The 24070-nt window shown below is 38.3% G+C and overlaps 2 protein-coding genes across 5 annotated transcripts in view; both read right to left on the bottom strand.

Moving 5' to 3' along the window:
- Nucleotides 1-70: 70 nt before the first annotated feature.
- Nucleotides 71-12891, bottom strand: LTV1 (LTV1 ribosome biogenesis factor). Its single transcript, XM_039346833.1, has 11 exons — nucleotides 12736-12891; nucleotides 10922-11053; nucleotides 10425-10613; nucleotides 9977-10064; nucleotides 9383-9527; nucleotides 8358-8601; nucleotides 7676-7803; nucleotides 6654-6790; nucleotides 5201-5253; nucleotides 3819-4019; nucleotides 71-388 (listed from the first exon to the last, which is right to left on the bottom strand). Exons 1-11 carry the CDS (start codon nucleotides 12736-12738, stop codon nucleotides 275-277), a joined length of 1434 nt encoding a protein of 477 aa, XP_039202767.1. The 5' UTR covers nucleotides 12739-12891; the 3' UTR covers nucleotides 71-274.
- A 4244-nt stretch (nucleotides 12892-17135) lies between these two features.
- PHACTR2 (phosphatase and actin regulator 2) overlaps nucleotides 17136-24070 on the bottom strand; it is a 128795-nt gene continuing 121860 nt past the window's right edge. For all 4 annotated transcript variants that reach the window (XM_039346829.1, XM_039346832.1, XM_039346831.1 and 1 more), the window contains 2 exons: nucleotides 22124-22200; nucleotides 17136-19547 (listed from right to left, as the gene is read on the bottom strand). In XM_039346829.1, coding sequence (XP_039202763.1) covers nucleotides 19532-19547; nucleotides 22124-22200 — 93 coding nt within the window. In that variant the 3' untranslated portion in view covers nucleotides 17136-19531. The remainder of the gene's footprint in view (nucleotides 19548-22123; nucleotides 22201-24070) is intronic.

The raw sequence follows: 24070 nt of genomic DNA, 5'->3' as shown, positions 1-24070 counted from the left end.
TTTTGAAAGATAAAAATGAATTACTTTTATTATAATGAAAGGTAATAAATGAATTTGAAAAAAATTATTATTGAAGAAATATATTACACTGATTTTATTGTTGTGGTAACCAAAAAAAAACTGTTTACATGCAAGTAAACACCAGTGGTTTGATTTTTATAAACAGCACATTGCTATTATTTTTACACTTCTGATATGATAAATGGAAAGTATCTTTTCCAGTTAGCAACCAGACAGAAGTGGCCATAGTCCTTAACAAGAAGCAGTTCTTCCATTACGACAGCCGGAGTCCTTGAAGATTCTGTTTCACGTTCAGCAGCTCCTTCTCTTGCCTTGTCTTCTCCTGCTTGAAGGCTGACTTGTTTGCTTTCTTTTCTATCCTGCGTTCCTAATGGGGAAATAATTTACAATATGAATATATATCACTGCGTGGAAATGTTCTTAAAGCAATCAGCATTGCAGATACAATTTTAGCAATATCTGTCTCAGAACTCTTGGCAGGTGAGGCTTCATGCACTGATAGGATGTCTAATTTTTTTCAGATGTTTGTAAAACCCTTCATACTTTTTAAAGCAAGGCACATATCTTCAGTTTTTATTTTCGCTATGTATGTGTTTGCAGTTACAGTAAACCAGGAGTTCCCCCCCCCCCATTCAGCATAGTGTGTGCAATTTAGAGAGGATCTAATCAAATGAACATAAACACCATTTCAAATCATTCCATTCATATCTTGCCTAAGAGGGCAATCCACAAGTCTTGCACAGTGTTTCTCAACCTTGACAATTTTAAGGCATGTAGACTTCAGCTCCCAGAATTCCACAGCCAGCATTGCTGGCTGTGGAATTCTGGGAGTTGAAGTCCACATGCCTTAAAATTATCAAGGTTGAGAAACACTGTGACTTAGCATCTCATGTCTCCCTGCTGCTTCCTAAAGAAATATTTTCCACAAGAGAGAGGTCATCCAGGTCACGCTTGTCCCAAACGTTGCTCAGTTTGTGCATATGCCACATTGCTCAAACTGAGCAATGTGGTATATGCAGTACAATGCAGTGAGCCATATGCAGATCTGTACATTGGGGAAAACAAAACAACCCACTTCACAAACGCATGGCACAATATAAGAGAACAAACCCATCAGGACAAGATTCAGCTGTCCATCTGCATTTAAAAAACAAAGGCCACTCTTTCAAAGACACCAAAGTCCACATTTTGGACAGAGAGGACTGCTGGTTTGAAAGAGGGGTCAAAAAGGCCATCCATGTCAAAATTGAACAGCCCTCTCTCAACAGAGGGGGAGGGATACGGCATCATCTATCTCCAGTCTACAATACAGTCCTTTCAACAGTTCCAAGAAAGCTTCACACCCATTTGCATTACTCAGATGACCTGACAACACAGATAAGCCTCCAGGGGCTTCAATGATTCATGCTAAAAGAATGCAAATGACCAGCTATCTGCAAGGAGAATAAATCATGCCATTCCCCACCCTCCAATCAGAGCTGAAGAAGCTTCTTGGATGAGAAGCGAAATGTCTTCAAGAAAAACAAGAAAGTCCAGTTGCCTTGTGAAAAAAGCACCTTTGGGACCTCCACAATGGATTATTGAGGAGACAGGAGGTGGAAGACAATTTTTAATCCGTTGCAAGCTTTCCTTAGTCTGTTGAGGAGACTAAGTTAGTTACTAGGTTACAGTGGAAGGGGTGAGACTTGCTAATTGACATTCAGAAGTCCCACCTCCTTTGATCTGGGATTCTTTTTTTTTAAATCAACAAGTTTTTCCACAGCCACAAAATAGTTTGGCTGAGTTCTCAATTACTGCTACTGAACCATGTAAGATAATTCGTATTTTACTCAACTAGTATTATATACACCTCCATTATAAAAACTGAAGATAATTTATGAAAAAAAGAACAAAGAAAAACAAGGGCAAAAGGCAACTGTCATTCCTTCCATAAAGCCCTCCCTAAACTACAAAAGCAGCCCATGGCCATCATCTGAGCTAAACTAAGTCAGATGGAAACGAACTATTTCTACTGCCTTAAGTAGGGCAAACCGAAATCCTAAATGGAGGTATTCTATAAGGTGAGAGTTGCCATTGAGAAAGCATGCCTGCATGTCCCATACCGTCCACTTCACAAGAGCCATTCCTCTGAAAACAAACAAACAAAAAAAAAAAACATACAAGATAGCCTGAATCTGACAGGGAAAGATGGTCCTGTAAGTACATAAGTGGCAAGCCATGTAGGGTTTTTACACATTAAAACCAGCCCCTTGAATTGGATTTGGAAGTTTATTAGTAATTGGTGCAGGGCCTAGGACAGGGGTAGGCAATCTTGGCTCTTTTATGACTCGTGGACTTCAACTCCCAGAATTCCTGAGCCAGCTATAGCCATAAAAGAGCCAAGCTAGCCTACCCCTGGCCTAGGACATGCTACAAAATCTCTATTCTTTCTTAATAACTGTATCACTACATTTTCAGAACTTTTTCAGAACTTTTTGAAATCAAGAAAGCAAAGGCTCGGAATGAACAAAGTCTTGCAACAAGTGTCAAAGATAATAAAAACAAGGTTCTTTCAACATCTAAATAACAAGAAAAAAGTCAAGGAAACAGTCAGTCCACTAAAGAGAGAAGATGGCAAGGAAGTAACAGGCAGTAGAGAGAAAGCAGAGCTGCTTAACGTATTCTTTGCATAAGTCTTCACGCAAAACGAAACTATAGCCCAGCCTACAAAAGACATAAGTGTAAAAGACAGACTAGAAATAAAAATTAAAATAAGCAAGAAAATGGTAAGAGGACACCTGTCTGATTTTGATGAATATAAATCAGCAGGGGATTGGACTAGAAGACCTCCAAGGTCCCTTCCAGCTCTATTCTGATTGATTGATTTCCAAGCCTTTTCCAAAACCAGTTTCATATAAAATGCGCTGCAGTAGTTTAAATGCACCAGCCACTGTCAAAAGAAGACCAGCAGTTGATGCTTCAAGTGGAGTTGGACAAAGCCCTCTTTGGTCCCTGCCTTCATTTGTGGCTTGAGCAGATGCTGCATATCCCCATATCATGGAGCTGTTGCTTCAATGAGAGAGCAACCCCATCTATAGGTAACCTCAGAGCCAGATCAAAGCCATCTACTTTTTCCTACCCCCTTAGAAAGTAACAGAGCCATCACAGAAAAACTAACAAATGCTATCATTCTTGCAGTTGTTTTCCTTGGTGGGACAAGGGAAGGACCTAGGCCTCACGGATTGTGGGAGGTCTATGTGCTGTCCCTGCCCCACCCAACCCAGGAGCCTGCTCCTTTTCCTCAGTGTTCCAGTTAATGACCCTCACATTCGCTTAATGACTGCTTTGGTCGACGACCAAAATTCAGGGATCAACTGTGGTTGTAAGTGGATGACTACCTGTAACTTAAAATGTTTTTTTTTTTTAAATCCCCCTTTCTCTCTGCCATGTAAGAAAAAAAAAAATGACTTATTGACATTACCCTTGAATTTTACCTCAGGCCTATCATAGCACAACTTCTAATTAGGCTCGTGTCATTTTTTCATTCATTGGGATGGTTTTATAGTTATCAAGTTCTACATGTGTACGAAGCCACAATCTCGCTACAGCTAATTCTACTCAGTGCCTAAATGGAAATCCTAAATAATCTATTTTGAGTTCCATCCTGTGGGAATAATATATACACTACACAATATTATTTAATATACATTTCTGAGTTATGACCTAACAGTAGTTATTCCCCTTGCTTCAGTCAATTAAAGGTTAATAAAGTTAATTAATGAAATACATTTATTTTAAACAATTTAAATAAAACTTACTCTTCGCTCTTCTTTGATAGCTTGTTTCCTAGTTTTCCGAACCTCCTTACTCTCATCCTTAGAGCGTGGCTGAGTGGATACTCTTGGCAAATCAGAGTCATTAATCCTTTGCATGCGCTCAGTCTGTTTAACTGTAGATCCTCTCTGAGGCAAAACATCTAGAGGGATTCCTGTCTTCTTAGACACTCTAATTGATTTAAGCTATAAAAAATACATGGAACTAATGAATTTTTTAAAACAACGAGTTAACTGGGTCAATGAAGCCTGCAAAAGCCAAAATACTAAGCCAGGTAATAAACTGAACAAAACGTTTAGATGTCATTGGGGGGAAAAATTGGTTCCTATGTTAATTCATGTTTGATATGTTAATTCCTTATACATGCAGTATACATTCATTCAGCACTTTGATAAATTTTAAGCTGGATCCAAGATGAGTCCAAACTTAATCCTTCCTTCCTTCCTTCCTTCCTTCCTTCCTTCCTCCCTCCCTCCCTCCCTCCCTCCCTCCCTCCCTCCCTCCCTCCCTCTACATCTTAATTTATATGTATCTAGATTTTGGAGGTGAGAACTACTAGGAAAGGGCTAACTTTCAAAGGGACAGACCACAAACTCTATACTATTTCTACAGTATGTTCTCTCTCTCTCTCTCTCTCTCTCTCTCTCTCTCTCTCTCTCTCTCTCTCTCTCTCTCTCTCTCTCTCTCTCTCTCTCTCTCTCTCTCACACACACACACACACACACACACACACACAGTTGCTTAACTCATACAAAATAATTTTGGATGATGTACAACAATTGAATAAAACACAAATGGATAAAAATATAAATGGACAAAAAGAAATAATTAAAATAAGAATACTATCAAAACATTTTAAATGATACAAATCCCATGTAGAGAGCAAGAATATCAATTACAATGGAGCCAACTAAAATTGTCTACAGTTCTCAAAAACCCCAAGGCCAGATGACATAACTAGATCTTGAAGGGCTTCCTAAACAATATCATAGAAGGAATGAGCCTAATTTCGGGGGGGGGGGGAGTGAGGGGAGAATGTGCTATAAGGTGAATGTCATGGCAGAGAAGGCCTGCCTCCTGGGGCCCATGTAATGCAAATCCTGACTGATAGAAACCATGTCTACCCTGTTAGATCTAACAAGAAGTCAATTGGTGAGGGTTTTTTTTGGCAAGTTTCTGACATTTATTTCCAGTTTCCAGGAAAATTTACGGTCATAATTCTGGGCTCAGTTATGGTAGTAAGTCAAAGGCTACCTCTATTTGAAATTAAAAATTCATCAGATTTTTGAATATACCTCTAACAGTTCTCTAGATCCTATTCACTGAAATAAGAAGTCCTTAAAATATAATGGAAACTTCCACTCACCTTTTTTGGCACCTCAATAAGTTTTGGATGATTGTACAAGTTTGAATAAGTACCTTAAAGAGAAGACATAATATCAAAGGTTAGCTTATGAAGAAACTAATTTTCTCCTGAACTTTTCATTTGAAATGTCTGAAACACTTAATTACTAAACAATGTTTCAAACTCAAATTACCATGAAGGTCTCTGAAGCTAATGAATATGTATGATAATTAAGTATATTAAAAAAGCAAAAGCTGCTTAAAGGAAATAAGTAAACTTGATTCTTAGCAAAAACAGCATTATTTCTATAAAAATATTCAAGCCGCGGGACAGCTGATTGTCAAAGTCCCGCAGCTTTTACATAACCCAGGAACGGGCTGCTTTGTGAAAAGCAGCCATCGTAGCTGCTTGATCTACCAGACAATCTGGTGCAGATTGTTGAGATGTGACTGCGTCTTGAAATTTCTCTTGGAAATGTGCCTATTTGAGTTCTGGGTGAAGCATTTAGGGTGAGGGGTGGCAATTGTTGTATGGGTGTCTCTTATGGCTTTCAAAGCACAGCTCCACAAGTTACTGGTTGTGAAATTCTGTTCATTAATTTGGGGTCTAATGATCAGTTGAGATCCCTGCACCCTGCTGCATAGCAACATCCTTATCTGAGCCCCTTGACTCCATCTCAAGTTTTGGCACTGGAAATCCCCGGGCCTGGGGAATTTCAATCTGTATTCCTTGGGAATGGGCTCTGGGTCCCTCAGGAGTTTATACCACCATGACAACTGTGGGCCTATCCCAGGTCTTTTTCTGTTGTTGTGGCAGCAGTGGTACAGTGATCTGGAACTGGAAGATCTCTCTGTGGCTCTTCTGTCATGGTAACCATGAGATTCTCTGGTGCTGCCCTCCACCACAGGAAGACAGGACCTGTTTGATTGGTTTATCTATGGCAACTGAGGGAGCTGGGGGTTGATCTGCACACTCTGGTTCTGGCTGTCACTTGGAATAAGAGGCAAGGTTTGGACTAGAATCAGAGGTCCCTGATCTTTTGGGCACCAGGGACTGGTTCCATGGAGACAGTTTTTTTCACGGACTGGAGAGTGCATGGTTTTGTGCTGCCTGCATCCCACGGACGGCACTTTGCTTGTTTGTGCGGACTGGTTGCTGGCATGCCGCAGCCCGGTACTGCTCCACAGACCGGGGGTTGGGGACCCCTGGACTAAATCATGCCCATGCAACCTCTCCTGGCTCATGATCCTGTCACTTTACATGTTTCAAGGACATACTGAGGGAAATGAAACAGATTAAAACAGGTTAAGAGACATCTGGAATGTTTCTGGAGGTCACCGAGGAGTGAACTTCACCAAACATGGGTGAAAATTTTAATGGTTTTTATACAGTATATTCTTTATTACTATGTATGCCATCCAGAGTCACTATATGGGCAGCTAATACAAATATGAGTAAATAAATAAATACTCACTCAAAATGGATTCACAATCCCATTTTTCTTTTGGTTCTTCAATTATTAAAGTTACCATTTCTTCAATCTCATCTTCTTCCTCATTCAAGGGTAACTCTACTTTCTTCTTGGTTTCAATATCATCAACTTTCACACAACTTTTAAAGAAAAAGAAAGATACGTAAGGCAAATAAATTAAAATTTAAATGTTTTAAAATACTGTCATTTTCAAAAACCTGCCAACTTTTTTTTTACTTAAATATTATTTAGACTAGCTATTTACCTGAGAGTTATGGTCATTAAGGAGACCATCATGGGATTGACCCAATTTTACAGGTTTTTTTAGTGGTGAGTTATTAAGCGAACACTGCAGTTATCAAGTGAATTTTTGCCAGAAAACTGAAATAAATGCCAGGTTTGGGCAAAAACACCATAAATTGCATCCATGTGACCATAAGACACTGCAAATGATTGTAAATGCAGGCCGGCCGCTGAGCTCCTAAAATGCGTTCAGTTTGGAACTGGGTCATAAGTACCTTTTGGAGAGGGTGTTGTTAACTTAGACTGGTTGCTAAACAACTGGTTCATAGACCTGTTAACATTGCAATCAGTAATCAATCCAGATATAACCAAAGTCTTAACTGGGTTCTTTCCTGAAATGTGCCACAGCCATATGATTTATTAAAGAAATATATTCATTTTACCACGAGATGTTTTGCTGAACTCACTAGGAATGCATATAAAAAGATACCAGTAATTAAAAAGATTCCCTCCTCTTACCATTAACAGAAAAGATGAAGTTCTTGCCAGCTACAATGGTCATTGCTCAAGCTCTATAGAGGGAAGAAAGGCTTGGCAGAGGCCTACACTGCTATTTGGGCATGAGGTAATACTTTCTAAAAGTTAGACTTTTTAAGGACTGAGATATGACAGTTAATTATGCTTTAAACCACTGGTTTAACATTAGTAGTATCAGTGTTTTATCTATAAGCTGCTTATTGTTTTTTAAGAAGCATACTACCCAGTAAGGACCCTTTACGTACTCCTTTGCTTTCTCTCTGAAGTAGTCATTCAAAACTTCCTGTAATCGAGTACTGTCACTACGGATGAAACCTTCTAATTCGGCATTATCCAGTGGTCCAATTTCATCATCATCAAATTGTTCAAAAAACTAAATGTGAAACAAATTATTGTTATTTAAATCAATTCCATATGCTTTCAGTAAGAAACTTAAATCGCAATCCTCAAACATATTTAAAAACAAATTTAAAATGTATTTGAGGACAATTAATTTACATCCCCTCCCCTTTATATAACGACCGACATTTTCCACTATGAAAAAAGCTCATAAAACGAAAGTTACTGTTAGCCCAGCGATTGAGCTTTCTGTCTGTCTAATTTATGTAGCCACCCAACTCACAAACAAGTGATTCTGGGTGGTACGCAACAAAAATTAAAAAAAAAAGTAACTAAAATCATTATCACTGGCAAATACTAAAGTGTTAAAAAGTTTAATTTCTTTTAGACAAGAAATAAGGTCCAAGTCAAGATATGTCATAGCATTGAATACAGTGTATATACAACTCCTTAAAATTCTTAAGGAAAAGCACATTAACAGAGCAATAGTTTTACAAACCAGGGGTGTTAAGAGATCAGGATTAAAATTAAGTAATATTTTCCAAATATATGCCAATAATTACAATAAACGTTGTAAGTTTATTTCACCTTCTCAAATCTTTCATCCAGAAGTGTCAGTTGTTCATTTCTTCTCATGACTGAAGAGGTCATGGAATACTCTGTGAAACGGCTCTTGGTCTCTTCTTCCATGAAAAGGAATTCTTTCATCTTCCCTTTAAAATCACTGTCATCTGACAAAGGACCTTCAGAATCATATTCTTCACCACTTTGAAAATCTTCTTCATCCTCTTCCTCCTCCACATCTTCCCATGCATCTTCATCTTCAGATAGGCTGGCAATAACATATACATTGACTTCCTTAAATTTACACTTCACTTTACTAATAGGCTAATAGTTCATGATTTTTCATGTACTGTATTTCCCTGAAAGTAAGACCTACCCCAAAAATAAGCCCTAGCTTGATTTCTTTGGGGTGGGCCTAATATAAGCCCTCCCCCCAAAATAAGCCCTAGTTTTGGGCGAGGCACACACCTAAAAATCAAGCTAGGGTGGGGGTGGGAGGGTGGAGCTGCCCCATGCGCCCCATACCCACTTGCCTTGCAGCCAGGTCTCTCTTCACCAGCCCACTTCTGCAGTGTCCCCAGGCCTGCATTTCACAGTCAGAGGCCTTTACGAGAACCAAGCTATGGATTGAATCCATTGCTTGGTTGGTGGCTGCAGAGGCCTTCCAGAAAGGCCTGACTGCAAAATGCAGGCCCGAGCTCCATTCTCAGGTGCAGAATGAAGCTGCTCCTTCGGCTGCAGAAAAAGTGGTGGCTGGCTGAGGCTGCAGGTGCCGGAGGTGTGTGGAAAAGAACACCCCCCCCCCGAAAATACGACCTGATGCCTCTTTCAGAGGCCAAAAATAAATAAATAAATAAGACCGGGTCTTATTTTCAGGGAAACACAGTACTACTGCACAGTATAACTAAGAATGAAATAGTAATCAATCAAGACCTGAAATGGGTATAAAGAGTGGAATAATTTTGATACACCCAGTATTGGGATTCCCTTTCCAGTAGAAAAATGAATAAGATACTAAAAACCTAGTCATATGTTTTTCATTCCGTTACCAAGAGAGTTCCTTCTCCAGTTCTAAGCTTCCAGGTTTATTAGCTCTTAAAACGAAGTCATCTTCAAGCAGATTATCTGGACTGTCAAAATCAAAGTCATCATCTAGTGCTGCAATAATGTCGGGATCAAGATCCGGTCTAGGCCCTATTGTTAGATAAAACACTATGTTAAAAAGCAGTTTTGACAGGATTAAGTCATTTCTCAGAATTATCAATTTCCCTGAACACAAGTTATTTAGCAAACAGAAAAAATAATTCATACAACAGCAATTAGTTAGAAAACTACCTTCTCCTGTTACCCCCAGATCAAACCTGATAATTTTTCAAAACCATTTTAAGGTTAAATTGAATGGAATAGTGATCAGTATTGTCTTCTTGCTTTGATGAAAATAATGTGTTACCTCAAGGCAAACAACAGCTATCTTATGCACCCTTGTAATTTATCTCTTTTTACAGATTAGGACAGTAACAGAATTCCTCAATCACATATATGTTAATAATGTGAAGAACAGATTAAAACGATCTTAAAGAAAACATTTCATTTTTCACATCAAATATAAGTGCACATAAAAGAATATAGTGTAAATGAAGTACCTGGAACAGGAGCAGCTTTATTTAATAGTCCCACATCTTCTTCAAATTCTGATGCAAATACTGAGGAGGGCAGATTAATGGTGGGAGCCTAAAGAACAAAGAATATGTAGCATTTTCTTTTAAAATGTTCAGGAGACTAAGTATCCTCAACTGAGTTTCTAGCATATACTTTTCATATGATACAGTGACAAATCAGTTCATGTCCCCTAATAAAAAATTTTGGAATGCTGACAATAATTTTATTAGCACTGCTAATGAATAAAAATGAGGTAGTTTTAGGTCTATCACAAAATAATTCAATGGGTGATTGAAAAAAGTACATGAAAATCAAAAACATTGTTTTAAAAAATTAAACTTTAAATTTAAGAAGTACTACTAGTTTGATTTGAACACACATATGGTAATTATAGGAAATACCACCACAGCACTTAAGAACATTTTTACTTACCAGAATGTGTTGAATTTCATCTTCTACCTCCCCTTCTGTAGACACTACAATTTTGCCTTGATTTGGGAAGCTTGATGGAACAAGTTCAGAAGGTCCTGAAGCTTCCTTCAAATGTTGCAAGTAATCGTAATCATCATCAAAGAATACTCCATATTTCCGCTGTTCTTCTCTTCTTTTTTCATCATTTTTCTAAAGGCATTGAAGAAGGAAATTACTGAATTTAGCTAATGTTGCTGTCAAACATAAAAAAAAGCATAATGATTCCAATTACTTTCTACACATCTTTGCAGCAATGTTGATGCTCAGAGAATTCAGAATTCCTCTATTAGGAACAACATATGGAGAGCCTTGACATTATTTATGCAACATCATTTTCCCACTATGGTTAACTCAAGTGCCTCCTGAAAGCCCATCCACAGGCAGAATAGCCCTTCTTCGTCCTTTCACCTAAAGTAAGCATTAAGCTGCTTTTCTTCAGCTTTGTCATTTCTTATTACCTTTAATGCAGGCAAGAGAACTCTCTGGGGTGCACTATCATCCGCCGTCAAAGGATCCTTCTGACTTCTATGCACTACATGAAATGTTACAGCTTTTTTCTTTTCTATGAATGGTTTCTTCCGTCTGTGAGGCTACAAAACAAGAGACAATGATCTGAAAATGGAATAAAACTGATAAGGGTTTCACTACTTATCTAACTAAATGGGTTATTTATATCCTCCCTAGGAATACAATTGTAAAAAAAGAGTTTTTTTTTTTTAATGCTGCCTAGAGTCACAATAGTCTGATGGGGGCAACCATATAGACCAAATAAATAAATAAACAAATCTGTTACATATTTACTTAATTAACTGATGCATACTAAATATTTAGAATTCTTTTAGCTTTTTAAAATGTGTTAAATGTAACCAGAATAGATTGATTTGAGCTTTTTTGGGATGGTTTGTTTGCTTCCTGGGTTGTCCAGAACACAGAGTAGTTTGCAGCACTCTAGATAGCTTCTGGCACAGATATGTTTGGATCATCCCATTGCAGAGAATTTCCACATTGAAATTTTTCCCATTGATAAGTTTTATGGTTATCTCTTTCAGGAGATGATTCTCAAGTTACTTGACTTTATATACTGCATTCTACCGAAATATCTCTTTAATGTATAATAAAAAGCATCAAACCAAATCAAAGCCACAAATAGCATAATTAAAATAAAAATAAAAGGCCTTTTCACTAAAAGATTTGTTTTAAGGCCTTCCTAAAGTGCAGACAATGAAATTAGATTCCACAGCTCCAGTAAACTTGGTAGATACACAGAAGACTGAACTTCAGGTTGCCAAGAGCTAAGGTTTCATCTCAGTAAATTGGGGTGGGGAAACAATTGAAATTATAAAGGAAATCTTTGCTCAGTTATTCCTAACACAAACCATTTAGATTTTAAAAGTAATAAGTAATTTATATCTCATCAGGAAATAAATCAGCAGCCAATACAATGTCTTCAGCATAAGAATCTGACTCCACCCTAATGGCATCTAGGAAAGGAAGGTGAACAAATGCTTTTAAGTGTCACAGTGGCTCCAATCTTCATGAAAGAAGACAGGAGGGGATAGTCATGATTACTTTTTCGTGCTCAAGTCCCATATCATGTGCAATTTGCAGCTACCTTTACCAGACAGGTACCTCACACAGATATCCAAGTGGTGACAGATTCTATAAGCTACACGTATTTAATGGCTTCACATAGCAACACTGAAAAACTATATATCCTGTAAACCTAAAAACAGTTAAGATTTTCAGTGTTGCTATATGAGATTATAAAATATGTGTAGCATCCAGAATCTGTCATCACTTGGATTTATGTGGGAGGCTTCCTGCTGGCAAAACCCTATTAAATTGCCCAAATATCCCATTATTTTATTATTATAAATTTTCAAATGGTAAGCTGTTCTTGATTCCACATCATTTTCGTTAACTGTCCACCCAGCACAATCTAACAGCTGCATATTTACATTAGCTGTGTTTCTAAGTAATGCAGCCTCAGATTCAATGCCTGCATGGCATTACAGGACATCGTGTGCTGGTGCCTGAACGTGCTGGTGACTCTCTTTGGATTTCGCTGGATCTCATCCATCACGAAACGTCCCCCGTGAAAGTTACAGCAAGTTCATACATGCCACGCCACTAGTGAAACGACAATGGGAAGAACTTCCTGACATTTTCCTCCATTTCTTTCCCAGATTATCCATCTTCCTCCATGGAAAGGTGGGAGAACTGACAGCTGCGGCCCAAGGCTGCGAGCCTGCTCAAGCCACGCTCCGCTTACCATTGTGCGAGCCTCCGACGATAATGACCGTCAAGTGCCGAATAACCCACGGAACCCACGAGCCAGTTCCCAAACAGACCGCTCCGCCCCCTAACGAGCTTTGCTGCTTCACGTTTTCCGGTTCCGGGAAGGGATCGGTCTTCCCAAGTTGTCGCTCTCAGTTTCCGATCTCGTTGGTGCAATTCTAGCACTCTTGGAATGTACCAATTGTTGTTGAAAAGGGTGGCAAGCAAATAAATTAGTTGGCTACATATCCGGCAGCGCTAAAAGTATCGTCAAGCGAGGATGGAGTATACAGATTTTTTTTCCTTTCCATGACAATAACAACATGTTCACGCTGGAAATGATCCCAACAAAACAATAAGCCTCAACAATGCGCTCTCCCTTTTCCAGCGGAAGTATTGGTAGAAAAGAGCAACAGCTTAGAAAGGGCTAGAGCGGCATAGTTTATAGTTCCAGTGATGTCACTTTATAGGGAAAAAAAGAAGTGCATCATTTCTTTCACGTGATCTTTTGTGAATTAGAGCTTGCCTGCTCTAAGTGACGTTCGTCATTAATGTCTATTCTGCCTGCTCTCAGTGATGTTTGTCACTGTGTGAAAGTGTTGGAAGAAAAGTCTTCATCGTGGTCATCCAAGCTAGGAATAAACATGGCAACTGCTTTGGGAAGAAGGTTGTAGCTTATTGAAGAGGGGAGCCAGACAGAAACATGGCTCTAGCACAGTGGTTCTCAACCTTTCTAATGCTGTGCCCCATAATACAGTACCCCATGTTGTAGTGACCCCCAACCACTTATACATCACCGGGTGCCAGGGGTGTGGCCAAAGAAAAGGGGAAAAAATGGCGGACAGCCTTGTTTGGTGACCCCCGTGAAATGGTCGTTCGACCCCAAATGGGGTCCTGACCCACAGGTTGAGAACCACTGCTCTAGCAGCAAGAGAAGTGAAAAAAAAAGGCTTAGCACATGTAGGGAGTAGGTTTTTATACCCTCTGGAGCCTTTTGTTTGGAGTTATTTCCTGTTCCTATTTTGAGGCTATTTCCTGTGTCATGTATTCTGACCTGAGTTTGGGTGTGCCCTTTGGCCTTTGTGAGTTAATCCTATCATGTCCTGTCTCAGGTGGGGTATGCAGATTTTAGGTCTTTGTCTTCCTAATCTAGCTCCAACTTTCCTGATGGTTTACATCTGCATTTGTACAAAGCTGGTTTCTGCTTGGGGGAGGCAGACTTGGGGTTATTAAGAAAAACTGGGCATGCTTTTCTGTCTCTTTAAGATCCTTTGAGAAAATATATTTTTCTGCCCTTTTAATATTTCCTTCTCTGGGGGGCTGACTTCCCACAAAAGAATATTAACGAACTATAAATCTTTCCGTTTGTAATATTAAATTGAAGAATAACAAGAGTTGCAAGGGATCTTGGAAGTCTTCTAGTCCAACCCCCTGCTCAAGCAGGAGACTATACCAATCTGAGCAAATGGCTGTCCAGTCTCTTCTTTAAAAACCTCCAGTGATGGAGCACCCACTATTGCTGAAGACAAGGCATTCCACTGCTTAATTGTTCTCATTGACAGGAAAATTCTACTTAATTCTAGGTTGAATCTCTCTCTGTAAAGCAGCGGTTCTCAACCTATGGGTCGCGACCCCATTTGGGGTCAATCGACCATTTCACGGGGGTTGCCAAGCAAGGCTGTCTGCCATTTTTTTCCCCTTTTCTGGCAGGTGCCTTACCTCCCTTGGGCTGGGCCAGCTGGTGGCCCAGCCAGTGGTCGGCCTGCTCCGTCTCTGCCGCTTGCCAGCTACGCCTCAGCCGGCGCAGGGGGTGGCACCACGCATGCGCAGCACTCCCGGGCAGGGAAAGTCCTCGACTTACGACCGGTTGGGTAGTCCTCAACTTACGACTGGTTTAGTCCTCGACTTATGACCGGTTTAATCCTCGACGTACGACCAGTTGGGGGTCGCGGCATTAAAAAGGTTGAGAACCATTGCTGTAAAGCTTTCATCTGTTACTACTTGTCCTGCCCTCAGGTACTTTGGAGAATAGGTCGGCTCCCTTGTCTCTGTGATAGCCTCTCAGATATTGGAAGATTGCTATCATTTTCACCCCAAGTCCTTCTCTTCGTTAGACTAATATCTAGTTCCTGCAACTCTCCATCCTATACTTTTTACCTCCAGTCTTCGATATTTATCTTTGTTCCTCTTCTCTGTACTTAGTTTCTGAGTCTCAATGTATTTTTTTGTATTGTGGTGAGCAATGCAGTATTTCAAGTGTGGCCTTACCAGTGCAGCATAAAGTGATACTTTCACGTGATCCTGATCCTATCCCTCTGGGGGTGTAACCTAGGACTGCATTGGCTGTTTGAGCAGCTGCATCACACTGCTAAATGAAGTGATTGTTCATTAGGTCTCCTAGATCTCTCTCACAATTACTGCTGTTAAGCCAGGTATCACCTATTCTATAACTCTGTGTTTGGCTTTTCTTGCCTAAGTATAAGCTCTTATTTTTCCCATCACTGAGTTGTATTTTATTGGCTAGGGCCCAATGCTCAAGTCTTGTCAAGATCCTTCTGGATCTTGAGCCTATCTTCTAAAGCAGTGTTTCTCAACCTCAACAACTTTACGATTTGTGGACTTCAAGTCCCAGAATTCCTCAGCCAGCATGCTGGCTGGAGAATTCTGGAAGTTGAAGTCCACACATCTTAAAATTGCTGAGGTTGAGAAACACTGTTCTAAAGTGTTGGCTATTTCCCCCAGATTGGTGTTGTCTGCAAGTTTGATGAGTTCCCTTTCTATCCCTTCATCTAAATCATTTATAAAGATATTGAAAACTTACTGGGCCTAAGACAGAAGCTTGCAGTATTCCACTGCATGCTTCCCTCCATGTGGATGTAATTTCATCGAGTGTGATTGATCAGCCAGTTACGAATCCATGGTGTTTGTTCTATATTTTTCTATCTTACCAAGAAGTAAGTTGTGGTCTACCTTGTCAAATGCCTCAATGAAGTCAAAATATACTATGTCCACAAATTTTGCTGGTCCACTAGTTAAGTTACTTTGTCAAAGTATGCAAAAAGATTGTGTGGCATGATTTTGTTTTGTTTTGGAGTTTGACTGAACTAAAGTGATCTATTTTATTTTTTTAGTAAACGTACATGTCACTCATCTTGCCTAGAGGGGACTTAAATGGCAGATATATGGCCTATCTGTGAAGAACTTCTAGTTAAGTTATTAAAAAGGTAAACTATGAGTTTGAATATTTACAGGAGTGCCTTGTTTTATAATATTAACATCAAACTAGGTTGCTTATATATATTCCTGCTTTTAGACCAGACAAAGATCTCAGACTGTATCTGCTTTCAAACATTACAATGTAAAAAGATGAAATAAAAGCAATAAAAAAGAAAGAGGGCAAGATTCTTAATTTTTTATATTTATATCACAACCAAAATTTGTTAAAATTGGATATTACAATTCAAAAGAGTTTTGATACTCCTCCAATATTGCACAATATCCTAAATTAAAATATACAGCTAGTCTGTGGATGGTGCTGTATAGCTATATTTTTGTATCTTATAAAAAAAGGAAAAATGGAAAATAACTCTTTCATTTGATTCCAATAGAAGAGATTATATATACTTCAGGGTTGAACTGTAGAGTCCTTGGTGCTCTCTAATCTTGGATTAAGAAACAACTAGAGAAGACACATTAATACTATCAACAATATTTTCAACACAGTTGGATAATGAATATCTGCAAGCAAACATCCAAATTCAGAGAGCACCAAGGAATCTTTTCATTTAAGTTTGAGTCCTGGGACTATTAAAGATACCATATCTGAAATCATCTATAAAATCTGCAAACATCTGGATAATCACATGATGATAGCAGAAAGGCAGAATCATCTACGGTAGCAGTGGTTATCTAGATTTTTTTCTGCCCAAATAGACACATCCATGTTTTTCTTGGCAACGGTGCAGAAAAAAATATGTTCTTCAAGATTGTTTTACTTCTAACATACAACCTTGGAATTATCTGGAAGTTTTCATCGAAATAAAAATCTATCTATCTGCACTCAAACAAAAACTGCCACATGCTGACCATCCTTAAAACTAACACAGGTAATCTGGAAGCCCCTCCTCTAATTATTTTATTTTATTCTTCTTAAACCTAGTTCGAATCTGTATTTTCTTATTAATAGTCCTGTTTGCTATATGAACTGCCTCTGTTGTGTTAATCAGTCACACTTAGGTTGCTTTAAATTTTTTTTAGAACATAATGCTTTATACATTTACACAGGCATATGGCTAGGCTCTCAGTAAACTCAGTAGGTCATTTCGAAGTACACGCATATAAAATAATTCTGATAAAAAATTGAATTTCTTAATTAAAAGAAAGGAATGAAAGTTCTGACGTTAAAAAATCATGACAGAGATCATTTATTGCTGAAAAAAATACATATTTTTTATCATTAGGAACTAAAGAGAACACATGGACAAAAATAAATGGTAGTATGTACAGACTTCAAAAAGGATAAATAATACATATATTGTAATACTGCAGTACATGCCCTTGTGTATTTCAGGTCCTTAAGCTTTACTGTGTACGTTAAAAGGATAAATAAGTGCTAATATAAGACAATTTTTAGTGTAAACAATGTCATGGGCTTATAATAAGCCACCATATTTTGGACCAACATAATTAAAGCACACCACCTTTTACTGTTATACTAATTGGATATTCACAAATACAGTTACAAGATAATATAAAAGTAGACCATTTGCTCCACATAACCACACACAACAAAAGCTGTAAGTTTAAAGCCCCTTTTGTAGTTTTCTCATGGTCCTAAATGAGGATTTAATGTATGTCTAGAAAAGCAAGTCCTTTTCCTATTAAAGTGGGTCATCAACTTGCTAAGGCAAAGGACAAAACCTAAATCATTCCAAATGCTGCTAAACTACAGCACTGAATACTTTTAGTCAATATCAAAAAATATTTCAAATTCTCAGTTAATAACAGTTGCGGGGGAGGGGGGGAAAGGGATTCTGTGATCAGGGATCTTTCTATCATATAATAGTGCTCTGCTTTGTCCCTTTACTTCCTTAGCATGGAGATGTTCAGTGCAATAGGTGCTTTGGAGAACAGAAAAACTATTTCTTTTGGATATCCCTGTTATCCCTCTTCTCACAGTGGAAGGATAGATTGAACAAAAATGTGGGCAAGACTCCCATTCCTCAGGCTGACTGGTGTGATGGCAAAGAGGCAAAGGAAAGAGAAACAAAGCACTGTTGTGGTAGGAATCCATCCATGTGCAGGTGGTATGCTCAAGCAGGGGAGACTTGTGTCCGTAAGAGTTTTATTTGCAAATGCAGTAAAACTTCAAACTAATTGGATTTGGTTCAGATGCAACAAAAATCCACTTGCCATTGTACATATGTATATTGACATTTTTACTTGTGCATAGACATCCATTTGCCTTTGAACAGCCATTTCAGTGTAAAGGACATCCACTTCTATCCCATTAGTTTGTTACAAGGAAGATTTACTACAGTCCCAAACATGGCAATGTAATGCCAATTTATTCTATATCAGGGGTGTCAAACTGCCAGCCTGTGGGCTGTATGCGTCATGCTGAAACTGCGCCCGTCCCATTGCCGGCAATGGAAAAAAAGTCGCAATATGTCACAATACGTCACGTGACGTTGTGAGTTTGACACTCCTGTTCTATACGATTTGCCAGCCCTCCCCGCCCCAAAAACTCCTATCATCACTTTTCCTATTCTGATAGAAATAAATCCTGATTTCAATATAAATCATCCTCTTGATCTTACATTGTTCTTACTGACCAATTAAATATTGCTCAAACTATCAAAAAGGGGGGAAAATGTTCATGTGTATTTCATCTTTGTTGACTTTTAAGTTTGGCTTCAAAATCTGATTATCATTATTGTCTGATTAAGCAAGATTAAAGGTTATCAGTTCTTTTCACAGTATTCTAATTGTCTCACATTATTCATTTTCTAAAAATACTTTTCAACTGATTCATGACTACAGAGAATCCTTGGTGCTTCTTTTAAATTTATCAGATTAAAAAAAATAATTTGTGTTGCAATCCTAAATAATAAAGATACACTTAGCGGTTTTAATATTGTACAACTCATATAATCTAGCTGTACTCAAAATTGCAACCCCCAGTGGACATTTGGAATTCATAATCATACAATCATAAACATAACTGTGAATTGTACCAATTACTGCCAAATTCACTGATATTACATCAAATTACTGTACTATTTATGAGAAGTAGAGTTGGCAATTCTCAAAAAAAAAAAAAAACATTCTGGAAGACAGAAAGAGAATTCTTCACATTCCTAGTTTTTTTTATCTTGCCTTTTAATATAGTATAAACTTACTTCCATGAAGAAAATTTTTTTTATTCTATCAGTTGGCCCACAAATAGTTCAGCTATATCTGTTTCCATCCTATTTGAAAGTGGACTGTGCTTCCTTCTTGTCAATAGTCATTTTCAGTTCACCCCAGTCAACTGTTAGTAAGGAAAAAACGGTAAGATTTTTTTTATTCAAAGAAAATAATAAACATTCATATTACATGGCCATTTGTATATTTTTTTCTGTATCTCTTCTAGTGGTCTCTTTTTGTTAAAATATGAGGATCCACAATATAGAGTAACTTCAGGTTTTAAGGTGCTGCAGACATTTCAGTTGTGATGTACTCTGGGCTTCAAGATGGAGGACTTTCCTCAGGAAAGATATTTGTGCTCAACAACAGAGTATTTTCAACACTTAAGGACGATGAAACCTGAAGGTGAGAAATAAAATTTATTGTTTTGATTTTTTTCTCATTATCCTCAAGGTACAAGAAAAGATCAGAACAACTGTAAACTTCAAATATTCAAATTCCAAATGCTAAAACACCCACATAATAACCATACCATATATACTACTTTCTTTATAAAATTGAATCCATATTTCAAAAGCATATTCAAATCTGACTAACATTGCTGCTAAATTTTTAAGTATTAATGAATACTTTTATTTATTTCTTGGTTCATTGTGTGCTATACGATCACGAATAATATTTTAATAAACCCACGGATTAAAATGAGTTATCTTGAAAGGTTTAGAAAGACAAAAAGCTTCCGAACTAGTAATGAACTGAGATCCCTTGGACAAAAAAAAGTATTGATAGGAACCCTTTGTTTAGACACTGTTTCACATACTTGGGCATTGTTCAAGTTAAGAACAGTATGTTGCCCTCTTATTGTTATTATTTCATTTGTTTCAGAGAAGGGAGAACTAATAGAACAAAGTCTTGCATCATTGAATCCATGTACAGGAACAAGGATTTTAGCTTTTGATCATGTCTGAAGCCACTCATAGAAAAGCACATCATTTGTGCCTCTATAAATTTCAAATTTACGGGCCATCATTATAAGAGATTCTTGTCTGTTTCTTGTTATTATGTTTGCAATAATTTGAAATTGTACACACATATTGAACTAAGTGCCAGATTACTATAACCTGCAGCTTAAGAATTGAACATCTGAATCAATAATGTAATAATTTGAGAACTATTTTTGGACAACGTAATGACAGAAATAAATAATCTGAGTAAAATACAATCCCTACTCTGTCAAAATCAGAAACTAAATCACAATATTGATTGCAGGAAAAAAACAGGCTGATGCAACTATAATATATACCACCATCACAAGTTCCAGCAATATGCAGAAGTAGTCATGTGATACAAAAGTAGAAAACAAGAGACACATAATACTCTAGTCTGGATTTTACCAGACTGGATGTAATTTACCACAGAGCAATGACTGCATTGCTATACATTGAGAAATCACTAGATTTTTGATAAGCATTATAGCAACTCAGTATTATCCACTTGCCTTCTCACACTGAATACTGTTGATACTATATTAATTTATGGACAATAAGCTCTTTATAGCTCTGAAGATTCCACGCAACACTGAATGCGCAGCCCATATATGCACAAACACACACTGACATATACATACCCAAATCCCACTCCTAAACTGTGCTGAGGAAAGAAGAAATAGAGGAGACATGCTAGCAGTGTTCCAGTATTTGAGGGGCTGTCAGAAAGAAGAAGGGGTCACGTTTTTCTCCAAAGCACCAGAGGGCAGGACGAGAAACAATGGTTGGAAACTGATCAAAGAGAGAAGCAACCTGGAATTAAGGAGAAACTTCCTGACAGTGAGGACAATTAACCAGAGGAACAGCTTTCCTCCAGAAATCGTGGGTGCTCCATCACTGAAGGTTTTAAAGAAGAGACTGGACAGTCATTTTGACTGAGATGGTATAGGTTCTCCTGCTTGAGCAGGAGGCTGGATAGAAGACCTCCAAGGTCCCTTCCAGCTCTATTCTAGTCTAAAAAGGAAACTAGAAGAGAATAGTCATTTCTGTGCACTTGGGATAGGAAGAACAGTAGTGTGAATGAAAGGGGATAGGGGATGCATTTGTGGAAAAGAGTAATAGGCTCCCACAGTGTACTACAGAAGAAGAAAATGCATTATCTTAGCATTATCTTGCTAAGATGCTGAATTCGTAAGAATAAAATGGTTAACTTTTTGCTGCAGCTAAACATTTCTGGAAGTTCTGTTTTTCCCTAATCCAAATAAAGTCCCCAAAACCATAGCCAAGGAATTGTTGATAAATTCCTAAGTTAATGTTTTTTAAAATCTTGCTTTCATATGTCACAATAAAGGAGCAAACAAATCAGTTAGAATATTGTTTATTAAAAGAAAAAACTTTAAAATCCCTTAACAAAAATTAGTTTTCTTGATTAATCAAATAATTTCTCAGCATTTATATTGCCAGACCAAAGGCAAAACCAGAAGATGTTTTTAGCTATATCACTACCAATTTTAAGATAACAGCATTTGGACATAAGACCAGTATTTTAATTGAAGGGTAGATGATATGCAAGTGAATCATTTGATTCTCAGAAGTATTTGTCATTTAGTAGCCACCACTAGCAGCTCAGTTGGAGCTTATGAAGTCTCCACATTTTGTCAAGACTTCAGAGAAAGAAAATTATTCAGTATCTGGCAAGCTAGCAGTCATGATGTCAATACACTGTATTTAAGGAGGGGCGGTAGAGCATGTGTATTAATCAACCTATTGAGATGCAAAAAGTAAAATACTATTTCAGGTTTAAGAAGCAATCTATCACAAATTAATGAGTTCTTATTGATTCTTATTTTCAATAAACAGTAAACTAATAATCCAACATTTTTTCCTCAATTTACTGAGAAAAATAATCTCTTCAGCACAATACATGATCTGAAGAGTTCAGGAGTAATTTGTTTTAAAGGAGTTTGCTATCTGCGCCTGGTTTCTTACCTTGTAAACTGTCTACTTTCTTCATGTACTTCCATTTCTGTGCTTTTGAATTCATTTAATTCTTTCCGTATTGCTGCCTGATGAAAGAAAACACAAAATGTGAACTCAGATTGCTTTAAATCAGGGTTTCCCAACCAGGGGTGCTCACACCCGCTGGGAGTGTGAGACGATATTCCAGGGGGGGCAAACACTTGGGTTTTCAAAATTATAATGTATATGCGTAGTTTGTTGCCGTTATTTCAAACTTTTGTTAAGGGGTGTGAGACTATATCAGAAGCGTTCCAGGGGCGTGGGGTATAGAAAAGGTTGGGAGCTGCAGCTTTAAATGGAAATACATAAATATCTACAATGTAACGAAGTGGTCAATCTCAAAAAGAGGCAAAATACATTTTGTGAGCCAAATTTCATAATCCCTAACCACTGGCTAAATTTCTAAGGATTTATGGGTGCTAGTCAAAAGCTCTGAAGGATAATAGTTTGCACCCCCTAATACTTACTCTTGTTTGCATCTGTTGCATTTAACTTTCTTTTTCTCTTCTTATTTCATGAAGTTTTATTTGTTTGTTCAATTTATATATACGATTCTATATTTACTCTATATTTAGTAAAGCTGAATATTTTACTATGTGAGATTGGACAGTGTAGTGTTTCAAGCTTAATTAAAAAGCAACAAACTTACCCATAAAATATATTAGGAGAAACCTACTACTCAAAATAAGAGAGAGGTCCTTAAACTTACTCTGAGTTTCAAATCTATCAAATCATTGCTGAAGAATAATATATATTTCATATATATTTCATATATCAGTCTGGTAGAATTTCCTTTACAATTAAAATAGGTCTAAAATATCTGTCTACATCTCTCAAAAGAACGAACTGTTTCTAGAACTTCAGCATCTTCTATTCTAGGGAGATACATAAAACACACGACTGGAAACAATAAAGAAAATACGATACATTAAAGCATAATATTATAGGCATTAAAAAAACCTATTTTTTTAATTTTAATGAAATGGAGCAGGCTTCCTGTCAATAGCCTGCTGCGTAATAGAGCAGGCAGAACCGCAACTGTCCCTCTCTTTAACCAGCTGCCTGCTAACTCGCCGGGGTCCCACGTGGCCGGATGTATCCTGGCATGGCTGGTTTCCTTCCCCCCCAGTCCCGGCCCTCCCGGCCTCGCATGCTCAACCCACTGCAGCACCTCCTCAGCTGCTGGCCAGCCGTCCAGCTCAGAGGCGGCTTCTCTGAACTGCTGGCAGCGGGCAAGGCAGGGGCTGCTTTTTGTCTTTTCCTCTGGATTGTTTTGGCAGACCCCCCTCACCTGCCCACTTCCCTTCTGAACCCTGTTTGCAGCTCTGCCCACACAGCCACCAAAGTGGCAGGTGGAACACCGGAGCTGGAAAGCATTTTTCTGGAAAGGTTGCCCCACCCACCACTGTCCAGATACCCTCACTTCCCAAACCATTTCTTTTCTACCCTTCTTTCCAGCTCCTCCATCACTTCCTCCACCACCGTGGGCAGTTCCACAAACAAAAGAAGTTTGTGGAAGTAAAAAAAAAAGTTCAATCAATCAATTCCAACTTCTCATGAACAAAAAAAATCTTGTGAAGTCGGAATTGATTGAACTTTTTTTTTTAGTCCCACAAACTTCTTTTGTTTGTGGGACTGCCCACGGTGGTGGAGGAAATGATGAAGGACTGTGTCGGAGCTGGAAAAAAGGTGTTGCATGGGTCCAATCGGGGTGGGAGGTGGGGCGTTTCTGCCATGCATCAATCGGTTCTCCAAACTCAAAAGAAATTAGCGAACCGACTGAATCCCACCACTGCACCCATCCCTGTGGCCTGCCTAATTCCTGCTTTCCATCCTGGAATTGCTGGAATGGTGCATGCTCCCAACCCTCAAGCAAGGCTGGGCTGGGGCTTCCCAGTGGTTGGTCCTTCATGAAGG

The sequence above is a fragment of the Crotalus tigris genome, unplaced genomic scaffold (genome assembly GCF_016545835.1).
Source record: "Crotalus tigris isolate CLP2741 ecotype Arizona unplaced genomic scaffold, ASM1654583v1 scf7180000018030.5226217, whole genome shotgun sequence".
In the NCBI taxonomy this organism is placed as follows: Eukaryota; Metazoa; Chordata; class Lepidosauria; order Squamata; family Viperidae; genus Crotalus; species Crotalus tigris.
The sequence above is the reverse complement of the archived record's forward strand: the minus strand, read 5'-3'. Positions and strand labels throughout refer to the sequence as shown.

Excerpts from the sequence above, each read along its gene's own strand:
- LTV1 (XM_039346833.1), bottom strand. Across the intron at positions 9,528-9,976 it reads TAAAGCTGCTCCTGTTCCAG|GGCCTAGACCGGATCTTGAT; the intron begins GTACTTCATTTA and ends ATCTAACAATAG. Across the intron at positions 7,804-8,357 it reads TGGATGAAAGATTTGAGAAG|TTTTTTGAACAATTTGATGA; the intron begins GTGAAATAAACT and ends TTTCACATTTAG.